We start from the raw sequence: 13,843 nt of genomic DNA, 5'->3' as shown, positions 1-13,843 counted from the left end.
GAGCACGCACACACACACAAGTATCTGTCTCAATATTAGAAAGGATTCGCTTTACTCTCAACCAACCACACCATAGAAGTTTTCACACCACACAAAGAAGATTAAAGTACCGCATGCTAGATTAAAGTACAGCAGCTAATACAGATTACCGATCAAAATCAGCTACAGCAGCATGCTACAAGACTGATGGAATTAATAAACATTAACTGCAAGACTATCTTAAATTGTAAAAACAACCCACTCACACCCAAAGGGTATCAAATGGTGGACGGTGGATCTGAAACGAAAAAAAAAGGCAAGTACGGGCCATCGAGAGAAAACTAAACCGTATGAAGAGGACTGGACAGGATATCCGTGGCACTATGGCCTCCTCTCGAAGGGCTCGAGCACTTTTCAAACGAGAAGTAACGCAAACCAAATCTAGCTCCTGGAATAGGCTCTGCACGCAAACTACTGCGGCGTATGTATGCCCTATAAGGCAGTATTTCGGCCCAGGTGAACGCAGATGCAACTTCCAGTGCAGTCCAGCTCCACACCAAAAGATATAGCAGAGCAACATCTAGCAAGCCCTTTTCCAGAAGTGTAAGTCAATACCGATCCAAAACGACCATCTGGACAGCCTCTTGCATAGCCACTATATGAAGAACATGAGATCTTACGAATAATACAGGGTGATTCAGAAAAGATGGGAAAAGCTTTAAAAAGTTCACAAAGATTTATAGGCAAAAAAATATATATATTTATAAAATATTTCACTCTCAGTTCTTATGGAACGCACTTAAAAGATTTCAGTCACAATTCGGCAGCCGATGATTTAAATACTTCGTCCCATTATGCTGACCTCCAATTCGGGAAAGGTGCTCGAAAAACTTCTTATACAAAGATTCTCCTAACTATGTTGAGCGGGACGGCCTCCTTCATCCTCTTCAATTTGATTTTCGTATGGGTCGCTCAACGGATGATGCTCTTCATCATCATCATCTAATGGAACAGATTGAGAATAGGAGGAAGGAATATTTACTCACAGCCGTTATCTCCTTCGGCGTTAAGAGAGCTTTCAATTATGTGCGTCATGAGGTAATAGCTAATAACCTCCAAAGGATCTCTATTCCTCTTCAGCTAAGAAAAACTTTGTAGGACATTTTCTCGGTGCGCACCTTAACTTACTCTTAACACAAGTATAGCACCAGCATCCCAAGGTTACCCCCAGGGATCATGTAGTGGGCCTGCTCTTTGGAATACTGCATTCGAATCATTACTTCGACTCCAGTGCGCCCCGGGGGTCACAGCATAAGCCTTTGCCAATGACTACCTTCTCTTGGTGTCTGCCAAGGAACCCACTGAAATTACAGCCTCTGCCAACGCTGCGTTGACACAGATCTCCGAATGGTTACAACAAAATGATTTGTAAGTGGAATAATCCAAATTATCATTTCTCTGGCAAAACAAAAGGGAAAAAGTTCCACTATCAAAAATTAACCGGGAACGAATTAAGTTTGCCGAAAAAGGTCTCAAAATTTTAGGAACATGGTTCGCCAACAAGCTCATTTTTTTAGCGCGCGCACATTACTTAATAATCGCTGGATCATTTCAGACGATTATTGGGTGCAGAGTGGGGATACCAACGTAATCTGAAGAATACTCTACAGCAGTGTTTCTCAACCGCCGGGCCGCGCCATCATTCATACCGGAGAACGATTGATCTGCCGTTTCATTTTCCTCCATTCATTCCCCATTAGTCGTGCATTTGACCGGGCCTTTCACTTATAAAAATAAATGAAACCGGACCGCGGATTCCCAAAGGTTGAGAACCACTGCTCTACAGAACTGTACTGTATCGAAAGATTTCCCTTGGTGCTCCCATCTGGTTTTCTTCTCCCCTCTGCTCGGTTCCTGGCAAATGTCAGAGATGGACGTCATTCAAAGACAAGCTATAATTTATATAGCGAGCACCATGGCCACCACAGTTTTACAGATTGCTACTGTCAAATTCCCCCCCCCTTCCCACTGACCCACTGAGCCTGGCTATAAAATCTTTTCTAATGTATTAAACTTTTCAATTTTACTAATTTTTACGAATTTGAATGATGCACATGTACAGTAATCATTTACCGTACATGTGCAGCTTTTTTGTTATATTGTTCAATGCTCTCACTTGTATCAATAATCATACAAGTTTTACAATGCACTGTAATATTCATCTACGGAAATAAAAATTGAAATTGAAGCAAAAAAAAAATCGGGATCGTAAAGATTAATAAATGACAAACTTTCAAATTTATGAAAATTATAGAAATTGAATTTTTAGTAATTTTCACGAATTTGAATGACTAATTAGTTAATTATGATCTTAATTAGCATCAGGATCGTTGTGATTGATAAATGAAAATTTTTCTGTAGCGACCCTTCTTCAACTGTTTATTATCATTCTTTTTTATTATTATTATTTATGTCAGTGTGGCAACATGTGTATTTTTATGCAGTCAAAGCCGACCATATTTATTGTTTGTTTTGCATTCGGCTTCTCCGTACGTCTGCCACGGGTTGGATCCGTCGGTAAGAACGGTCGGATTTTTGTTTCGCTTGTGTCTCGTATTTATCGTTTTTTTTTTTTTTTTTTTTGAGCACAGTTGTGCCTGAACTCAATTTTTAGTTAATTGGTGTTTTTTACAAATCTTATTAGTGAGTAGCTATTAGAAATATATTTTTTTTTGTTAGGGTGCCGCGTAAGCGGTTGTTTTGTGGAGACTTGAAGTCAGTCTTCACTTTTTTTTCCTCCTCGCTGTCTGTTAGATGTTATCAAATGGAAATAGTTCAGCAATAGTTAATTCACCCAACATGGAAGTAGACCCTGTTACCCACGTGGTATCAAACAAAACAAATTTTGACATTCTTAATCAGGCCTCAAATTCCGGTATTGGAAAATTTAGCATTTTGCTAATGAAAGGAAATGGAGATGCTTTTCCAAAGTTAAGTCCGAAAATCTTCAATAATTTTTTGAAAGAAAACGTTCGTTCGGCCAAGGACATCACTTCAGTGCACTTCACATCGAAAAACCATCCGGTTGTAGAAACATCAAATGTTAATACAGCTTTGGATGTTCTGAATTTAAAATCCTTCTTAGACTTTGATGTCAAACCACAGTTACTCCTTGAAGAACTATCCAGCCGATTTTTACTCAGGGACATAGAAACTCAAGAAGACTTGAAAGACTTATTAACAGAAATAGAAGAAAGAAATGACTTAAGTGTATTGGAGGTAAGAAGATTCTCCTTTAAAGGTAAAACAACAACCAATGTTCTCGTTACCATCTTGGGTCATTATGTGCCAGAAAAAATCATAGTATGGTTGATTAGACGAAATATCAAATTATTCATAGATAGGCCCAGACAGTGCCTAAAATGTTATAAATTTACCCATCCTACAAAATATCGTTCTCGTACAGCACCCATTTGCATCAAATGTGGTTCTGAATCCCATTCTTCAGATCACTGTACATCCGAGAATCTCATCTGCTCGAATTGCAATGCTCAACATATGGCATCTGACCATAATTGTGAAACATATCAATTGGAACAAAAAGTTCTGGAATTCAAATGTCAAAACCATGTTCCGCTATCTGTTGCCGGGAAAGTATTTAAAGACAGAAACAACTCTCTGGGTAAAAAAATCTCGCAATTAAATCAGCTCGACATTCCTAAGAATCCGGAATGGATCACAAGATCAGAAATTAAATCCATGTTTGATCAGTTACACCAGGACTTGGATATAATCAAGGACAATAGTATCATCCATCATGAACAAGTCTTCCTCACAAAGACTGAGTTTGTTGAGATAATTGATGACCTTAGAAATGAGTTTGCTAACAACATGAAATCTATGGTTGCAACTTTAGTCTCAGAATTACGTGGCTTGAATCACTTACAGTTGCCTCGTCGGAAGAAACCTGGATCTCCAGCCGACTCATCTTCTCAACAACAACTATTGGATCCTTTGCCTGTTTCATCTATTGTGGATCAGTTTACTCAATCAATATCAGAACGTACCAAACTAAGACATAACTGATTTTTTTTTTTTTCTCTTTCTTATCTAATTTCTGTCTTAATGTCTTCACATCATAAACTTTTGCAGTGGAACGTCAGAAGTATAAAACATAAAAAACATCATATTTTAAGATTCATCCAAGATTTCGACATTCTTTGTATTCAAGAATCCTTCTTAAATGTGAATGATCAGTTTTATTTACCGAACTTCCAGATTTATAGGTGTGATCGTAATGATGGTGAAAGGGGCGGAGTGTTGACAGCTGTCAGAAACAATATTCCTTCTCAAGAAACTTACCATTATAATTCTTCAGGTGTTGAAGCTCTCATAACAAAAATCTACTTACAAGATAATCCTATTACCATTTTAAATTTGTATTTTGCTGATACATCAGATATCATCTCAATAATGTCCAGCTTGTTCCAAAAGATTTCTCCTCCATTCATCATTGTTGGTGATTTTAACAGCTCGCATTTTGCTTGGTCTTCATCTCGCACAGATACAGCAGGTCGTGCTTTGTATAATTGGTTCATTCTAAATCCTGTTTGTATCGTACAACCACTTTCTCCTACACATTTTTCAGCTGTTTCTTCCAATACCATTGATCTCAGTTTTTGCAGTACTGACCTTCTTGGAAATATCACATGGTCTTGTGGAGATTCACTTTATGGAAGTGATCATATACCTATCACTTTGTCTATTAAAATACAAGCTCATCGTGGTCCTGAAAGGCGTATTGTAACCTGTTGGAAAAAATATAGCAATAATTTGATGAACTATGACAACAGCACCTACTCTGAATTCATAAGGACAACCTGTATAAATTCACAAATCACAGTAATCCGTAAGAACTATCAATATAATGAATATTTTGATTCATCAATTCGTTTACTTCTGGCATCTAAGAAAAGAGCATTCCGCAAGTACAGAAGTTGTCCATGCCAAACCTGTTGGATTCTATACAAAAAAAGATCTGCTATTTTTAAGAGATCCCTTAAGCAACGTAAAAATGACTTCATGACTAATCAACTGTTTACACATGCATCTTATCCTAAAATCTTCACAATATTGAGAAGACTCAAATTCATTCAGTCAAAAGTTTATGAGGACAATAACCTCATTTTTTACCATAATAACTCTTTAGTGTCTGATCCAGATGAGCAAATAGATCTTTTGCAAGAAACACTCATTAACCCATATATCCAAAAAAATTATGATTTTTTGTGTGGTCCCCATAATAGTTTCTCACCCGATGTCAACAAACCTTTTACTTTTCAAGAATTGTTATCAGCAATCCAGAAAACACCTAATACTGCACCTGGTCCGGATGGAGTTAATGCCAAGGCCTACAAATTAATATCACAAGAACAATTGGAATTTCTGTTGGCTGAATTTAATACCATTTGGTCGTCTGGATCCATACCATCAAGATGGAAAGAAGGCAAACTTGTGTTTCTACTGAAACCAAACAAAAACCCAAGGCATCCATCCTCTTATCGACCACTCACTTTAACAAATATTATCATGAAAATCTTTGAGCGCATTATACTTTCTCGTTTGAATTGGATAACTATTAAATACAATTTATTCCCCTCCAACATGTATGGCTTCAAACCAAGAACTGGCACGCAAAATTTACTTTTAGACCTTAAATGCAATATTCTCAATGTTTTCAAGTCAAAAAATGTGGGAGTGTTGGTCTCTTTGGACATCAAAGGAGCTTACAATGCAGTGATCCATTCTGCTCTCCTTTATAAGCTTCATATGATTGGTTTTCATGATAATTTTTTGAGGTGGATTACAAATTTTTTGTCTAACAGAAAATATTTTATCAGTTGGAGAAAACATAAATCATCGTGGATCAACTTTAATCGTGGCATTCCCCAAGGATGTGTCCTCTCACCATGGTTGTTCAATATATTTTTAAATGATTTGCTTGTTCATTTACCTCTTTCAATTCATCCTTTCATATATGCCGATGACATCTTGCTTTGGTGCAGTAATGATGATCCCAATTATATCAACACTGAGCTCAACAATGCTTTATCTGTAGTTAAAGATTGGATGGATCATTGGGGTTTCCACTCTTTCAATCGACAAGTGCTACTTCACTCTGTTTACAATGAAAAATAGTTTCAGTATTCCTAATCTTCATATCAATGAATTTCAACTGCAATTTGTAGAAAATATGAAAATTTTAGGTGTTATCTTTGACAAGAAGCTTATATGGAATTCTCATATTAATCATCTTTTAAAGAAAAGTGTTAATGTATTGAACATCACAAGAATTATTGCTGGCAGAGTTAAAGGTGCTCCGGGTCATAAACTTTTATCTATTTGCTATAATGTCATCTCTAGCTTTTTCAACTATAGCTCAATGCTTTGGAACAGTTGCTCTCAGAAAAATCTTAAAAGATGTTCAGCTATCTATAATCAAGTACTAAGAATTGCTTCAGGCCTTCCCATATCTACTCCAATTCCAATTTTACTTAGTATTTGTGGCAAACCTCCCTTCCCTTCTCTTATCCTGAAAGTTTCCTCAAGACAAATTATTAAGGCTAGGGTATCAAAATATGGTACTATTTTCAAGTTTGTCTGCACGAATATCAGCAACGTATCTCAAAACACTATTTTACCAGTTTGCAGTCCCTCACATATCCAGTTTTTGCAAGAAAATCATTTATTGATTCCACTTCAACCTATCATCATTCCAGACCCACCATGGACAATATTGAATATTAACTTTATAACAGACTCTCTCCCATTTCAAATGACATCTGACTCACATCTGATTCCACCTTTGTTCAAACAGTATGAACAACTCCATTGGTCTAATTGCACTATAATAGCTACAGACGCTTCGAAAAACAACAACTATACATCCATTGACATTTTTTGTGTGAAAAATTCATGTTGTATTCAAGCTTTGGTTCATAATTGTTCATCTGTATTTTCTGCGGAGTGTTTGGCGATTGCCAAGGCTGCATCTAAATTTATTTATGAAAAAACTGATTATGTGATCCTGTCGGATAGTAAATCTGCCATCTTAGCACTATCCACAATTAATCTTAAATCTCATTCTGTCATTTTAACCTCTTTTTGTGCATTGGCACATGCGTCTTATAAAGCCAATTCAATATCAGTTGTCTGGTCACCAGGACACAGAAACATCTTATACAATGAAATTGCTGATCGACTCGCACGTTCAGCAGCTAACAATCCTGTCACTCCACCTCCAGAATATGCATATATGGAAGATGTTCTGAATTTGCTCCAAAATAAATGGAAACTTCATGTTTACCAATTCATTAGGGACCAATTAAATTACCCTCAGGCTGATGTTTTCTTCAAATCAATTGAGAAGTTTTCACATCATTTTTCAAGACGCAAATATGAGACATTGTTCTACCGATTGTTAGCCAACAGAGCCCCAACCAAAAGTTATCTTTTCCGAATAAAGCAGGAACGTTCAGCTAATTGTGATTTTTGCAGTTCTGAAGATACAAATAATCACTTCATGTTTGCATGCTGTAAGTGGGACATTCAGAGAAAGCGATTGTTTAAAAATATTGGTATCTCAAATATTCAAGATTATAACTGGATTTCTATCTTGAAAATTGCACCGAAGCTATTAGTTGATGAATTTGAATTATATCTGTCAGTTTGTAATAGATTTTGAATTTTTTCCTATTTTTCATTTGTTGATGTTTGTTCTTTATTTTTATTTTATTTTTTGCGAGCTATAATATCTGTTGCAGAAATTTTGAGAATTTATATATATATATATTTGGGTATGTAAAAAGAAATATATATGTGTATGTATATCTTTTTTCTTTTTCCTGTTCAAATTGTTACATGATTTTTGCTTTTTTATTTTTTGATACTAGTCGTATATATTTTTGTTTAATTTTGTTGAAACTGTTTTCTTGTTTTTTGTCTTTGTCTATTCATGATCAATTAGATCTTGTATCATATTTTTCTATTTTCATGTTGTTTTTATAATATCTATTGTTGTTATTCTTCCTTTTTTTTCTTTGCATAAGTCTGTATTGTTTTTTGTATTTTTTATTTATTCAAGTTCTTTGGATTGTTCTTTGTTATAAAATGCCTGTGTTTTATCAATTGTCCTAAAGCCCCCAGTAGGTATAGAGGACACTAATTATTCAAGTCAAGTCAAGTACGTCTGCCACACGTTCCTGCTATTAAAGTTACAATGGTTGTATAAATTGTAAATAAAACATGTAAATAATTAACAATCGCTATATTCAACTTATGAGCGAGCCTACTGAACAACGTCGCGCCCCCAACGCGTCACAGTGGTGACCTGTTTTTTGAACATGTGAGATGCAAGTTGCTGTTTCCCTTTCCCGACCACGTTGTTTGTGCTACGACCGTGAACTTGCGTTTTCGGCTACCGGCGTTTTACGGTTTCCGATAAAAACAGATGCTGTCATCTCACCTTCTGAAGATGTTGTCAAGCATACGGTAGGCTCTTTTTGAACTTTTCTTGATTTGTGTCGCAAGCGCCACGATGTCAACGACGCAACCCGAATCGATCGAAATCAACCCAGTCGCGGTAAAAATGCCTCCGTTCTGGCGAAATCGCCCGGAATTGTGGTTCAAACAGATATAATCGCAATTTTTTCTCTCCAAAATTAGCGCTGACTCGACGAAATTCAACTATGTAATTACTAGTTTGAATCAGCAGGAACTCTCGGTCATTTCGGATATCTTAATGAATCCACCGGCTCAAAATAGCTATGATGCCCTGAAAGAGCGGTTGATATCCCAGTATGCCGATTCCGAATCTTCTAGGTTGAAGGCTCTTTTGCAAGGCCTAGTTTTGGGTGACAAGCGCCCGTCACGTTTGCTATTGGAGATGCGCGATTTAGCTGGCAAGCATTTTGATGATAAAATTTTGAAAACCTTGTGGTTAAAACAATTGCCAGTAGCTGTTCAGCAGATATTAGCCGTAAGCACTGACGACTTGCCCAAGCTTGCGGAGATGGCAGACGGCATATTGGACGTTACCAAGCCCACGGAAGTCAGTTCAGTCCAGCCGTGTCCAATCGATACCAGATTAGATGAGATCTGCACTCGCCTGTCTAGATTAGAAACTAAACCTCATGGTCAGCGTTTTCGTTATCGTTCGCGATCTAGGTCTCGCCAATCTCTCCCAGCGGGACAAACATCTCAAATATGCTGGTACCACAGGAAATTCAGAGAAAAAGCGCACAAGTGCACAGCGCCCTGCTCTTACAAGCATTCAAAAAACGAGTAGAGCATTCGTTGGGGGCGCACAGCGAAAATGCTAATATTGCAAGTCGCCTATTTGTGTATGATCGTAAAAACGGATTGCACTTCCTTGTTGATACTGGAGCATCGGTATCTGTGTTACCCGCTGAAAAATCTGAATTGTCAAACAAAACCAATTCTTTTCAGTTAACTGCTGCTAATGGCACTCAAATTCCTACATTTGGTACTAAGATACTGAACTTGGACTTTGGTCTGCATAAGAATTTCGTTTGGAAATTTGTTGTGGCCTCAATCAATAAGCCAATCCTAGGCGCTGATTTTCTCAGTCGATACAGCTTTTTGGTTGACATGAACAAATGTCGATTAGTTTCACAAGATTCAAAATTGTCCATATCCGGATCCAGGGCAGAAGTACCCTCCACTGGTGTGACATTTGCTATGCATGATACTACTGATTATCATAAGCTGTTATCCAAATTTCCCGAACTGACTAAGATAAATTTCTCGACCAAGTCCATTAAACATAACGTTACTCATTTTATCGAGACGACAGGCCCACCTGTGTTTGCCAAGGCCAGACGTTTGGCGCAAAACAAGCTTACTATCGCTAAACGCGAATTCGCTTACATGCAAAGTCAAGGTTGATGTCGGCCCTCCAAAAGCAATTGGGCCAGCCCTTTGCACATGGTTGCGAAAGCAGATGGAGGATGGCGTTGTTGCGGCGATTATCGCATGTTAAATGCCAGAACGAAATCCGACCGCTACCCAATTCCACACGTGCATGACTTCGCTAATTTTCTTGGTGGAAAAACGATATTTAGTACCCTTGACTTGGTTAAAGCCTACTACCAGATTCCTGTACAGCCAGCACACATTGAGAAGACGGCAGTCATCACTCCATTCGGACTGTACGAGTTTCTTTACATGCCTTTCGGTTTGTGCAATGCCGGTCAAACACTGCAAAGGTTCATGAACTCTGTACTTCAAGAATTTGACTTTTGTTTTCCTTACTTGGATGATGTACTCATCGCTTCGACGTCTCCAGAGGAACATCTCGTTCACTTACGATGCATTTTCGAGAAATTCTCCGAATTCGGAATTGTCTTGAATATTGATAAGTGCATTTTCGGAAAATCTGAAGTAGCATTTTTAGGACATACTGTAAATGAGCACGGTATCAAACCATTGGAAAAGAAAGTTGAAGCTATCCTGAACTATCCACAACCGCAGACCATTCAAGAGCTGCGCCGATTTCTCGGAATGCTTAATTTTTACAGACGCTTCATTCCAAACGCCGCGAAAAAGCAAATTTTGCTCAACGCGTACCTTAAAGACAGCAAAAGGCACGATAAACGTCTCATTCAATGGACTGAAGAATCCAAAATTGCCTTTGAAAATTGCAAGACTGATTTGGCTAATATAACCCTTTTGTCATATCCACAGCAAAATTCTACGTTGGCACTGATGGTCGATGGATCCGACTATGCGATTGGAGGTGCCCTACAACAACGAGTTGGAAATGACTGGCAACCCATCGCATTTTTCTCTCGTAAATTGTCAAAATCTGAGCAGAACTACAGTGCTTTCGACAGAGAACTATTAGCCGTATAAAGCATTTTTTATACCTACTAGAAGGACGGCACTTTATAATTTTTAGTGACCATAAACCATTGTCCTATGCCTTCAATCACATCAGTAAGAACAACTCAGCCAGGCAGATAAGGTATCTGGACTTTATATCGCAATACTCCACCGATATTCGTCATATATCTGGTGTTGAAAATGTTGTTGCTGACGCTTTTTCCCGTATCAGTTCGATCGAATTTCCTTCTCTCGATTATAAGGAAATTGCCAAAGCTCAAAGGGAAGATGAAGAGTTGGAACAACTTCGCACTTCTACTAGCTTAGAGTTCAAACCCATGCTGATCAACAGCGAAATTGAAATTTTATGTGACGTTTCTACTGGAAAGGTTAGACCTTACATTCCTGAACCATTCAGATTTCAAGCATTCAGCACTGTTCACAACTTGAATCATCCTGGCAAACGAGCTACTGAAAACTTGCTCTGCAGTCGTTTTGTTTGGAAAGCTATGAAAAAAGACTGTGCAGAATGGTGCAAGACTTGTCTTGCATGCCAAAAATCTAAAAGCCACATGGAAAATTCCCGTTGTGTGATGAACGTTTTGGACATGTACACATAGACATTGTGGGACCACTCCCACCATCCCGTGGATTCCGGCACTGCCTAACAATAGTGGATCGTTTTACTCGATGGCCGGAAGTTATTCCCATGGAGGATATGACAGCAGAAACTGTTGCAAGGTGTTTCTTTTCAGGTTGGATCAGTCGTTTTGGTACCCCTGAAACCATCACCAGTGATCAAGGTCGACAATTTGACAGTTCCTTGTTTCGAGCCCTTGCTACAATCCTTGGTATTAAAAGAATTCGTACTACACCATATCATCCGGCCGCAAATGGTTGTGTTGAACGTTTTCATCGTGACCTGAAGACAGCGTTACGCTGCCTCGAAACTGACCACTGAACCAACATGCTTCCTAGCGTTCTTCTAGGTATCCGCTCGTGTGTAAAGGAGGACATCGGAGCTTCATCAGCAGAACTCGTCTATGGGACGCCACTTCGCTTACCTGGGGAGTTTTTCCAGCTCTCCAACGATGTTCCGCCCGATGAATTTGTGGAAACACTCCGCAACACTATATCGCAAATTCGTCCAGTTCCTACAACCACACATGGCTCGCACAAAATCATCTGGCATCCAGCTCTAGATGACTGTTCTCACGTTTTTGTGCGATGTGGCGCAGTTAATCCTACTTTGCGGCCGCCTTATGATGGCCCTTACGCGGTCATCAGCAGAGGTGATAGACATTTCACATTGCAGTTCCCGGACCGTGTCACTACCATAAGTGTTGATAGACTGAAACCTGCCTTCTTAATGAAGCCAAAGGACACAATTTCGGTCCCACCGAAGACTGTATCCTCACGACAAAAAGAAATGGAACTGCGTTCCGGAAAGAAAGTGCGTTTCAACTTATAATTCGTCGAGAGCCTATGATCCTCTCGACTGGGAGGGGGTCATGTAGCGACCCTTCTTCAACTGTTTATTATCATTCTTTATTATTATTATTATTATTTATGTCAGTGTGGCAACATGTGTATTTTTATGCAGTCAAAGCCGACTATATTTATTGTTTGTTTTGCATTCGGCTTCTCCGTACGTCTGCCACACGTTCCTGCTATTAAAGTTGCAATGGTTGTATAAATTGTAAATTAAACATGTAAATAATTAACAATCGCTATATTCTAAATGTAAGCTAGCCTACCGAACGACGTCGCGCCCCCAACGCGTAACATTTTCAAATTTAAGAAAATTATAAAATTCGCATTTTTACTAATTTTCATGAAAGTTACTAAATGTCAGCTTTTACCAAAGGGCTCGAAATGTATACGTTTCCAAGCGTATTACCAACTCGACTTGGTTTTACCACTCTTCGGGCTTTTACTGTAACATATACATCTAAGTTGCTTATCTTGAAGCTCTCAATATAATATAATTATCGTACATCATTTGTCTTTTTTATTATTATACTCTACTTTTACTCAGTTCAATATTGTTTTTATATACTCTTTCAATACTTTCATCTAAATGGTTTCGTAATCTATGCGTGTGACGAAGACAAAAATTCCATGATTTGTTTTCATTATTATTCAATTGATTTTCAGTGTGAAAAATGTTTAATATCTTAGGGGCAATGAAGGAAAAGCTTATTTTATGTAATGTTTTATTTGGTTTTGGCACTTGATAAACTCTATTATATTTATTTGTAGTTCTATTTTGATTTTTCAAGTAATTTTCTTTCAATTGTGAAAATTTGATAACTCTGTTTTGTCTCAAAGTTAGAGTATGGCATTGTATTTTGGAACTATCGATTAATATGTGAGATCTTATTCTGTTATATAATCTAATTTACGAATATTCTCGTAATATGCTCCTCCCTAAGCACTGATTGCATAACTGACAATTGAATATGCATAAAAATAATTCCATGCATAAAATAAATTTTTTTAAAAATGTTCATCAATCAAGTTTTTCATTTTGTAAGATATCACTGCATATTTTCTAATCTTTTTTATTAAAACATCACACTGCGTGTTCCATTCAAGATCATTCTGTATTGTGATACCCAAATAACTGTACTCCCGAACAATATCTATTTCTCGGCAGTGGCATTGATTGTTCCTGAGGTACCCCTTTTTTCACTTCTTGAAAAGTACTAACTACTTTTTGAATAACAATTGCTTGTTTCCTATTGCAATAGTATGATTTAAACCATTCAAGTATGTTTTCTCTTACTCCTATTTCAAATAGTTTATTTGTTTTGTTCCAAATCCACAAAATCGAATGCTTTTTTCATATCTTGGAACACAGTTATGGAACATTTATTGTTGTTGAATCCATTGTTTAAATAGTTAGTTAAATTATTGTTATGAAATTTCTGCTAATTTTATCCTTTATCAAGTTACAAAA

General features: G+C 37.5%; 1 protein-coding gene across 1 annotated transcript; it reads left to right on the top strand.

Annotated features, from left to right (window-relative positions):
• The first annotated feature begins 11,848 nt into the window (after nucleotides 1–11,848).
• LOC149076659 (uncharacterized) lies at nucleotides 11,849–12,352 on the top strand. Its single transcript, XM_089242284.1, has one exon. The coding sequence runs from the start codon at nucleotides 11,849–11,851 to the stop codon at nucleotides 12,350–12,352; it is 504 nt and encodes a 167-aa protein (XP_089098410.1).
• The last annotated feature ends 1,491 nt before the right edge of the window (nucleotides 12,353–13,843 follow it).

Source organism: Pholcus phalangioides, unplaced genomic scaffold (genome assembly GCF_987345545.1).
Source record: "Pholcus phalangioides strain wild (caught in Gottingen) unplaced genomic scaffold, Ppha-v1.0 ptg000015l_1, whole genome shotgun sequence".
NCBI classification, from domain to species: Eukaryota; Metazoa; Arthropoda; class Arachnida; order Araneae; family Pholcidae; genus Pholcus; species Pholcus phalangioides.
Note: the sequence above shows the minus strand (reverse complement) of the source record. Positions and strands in the feature narration are given on the sequence as shown.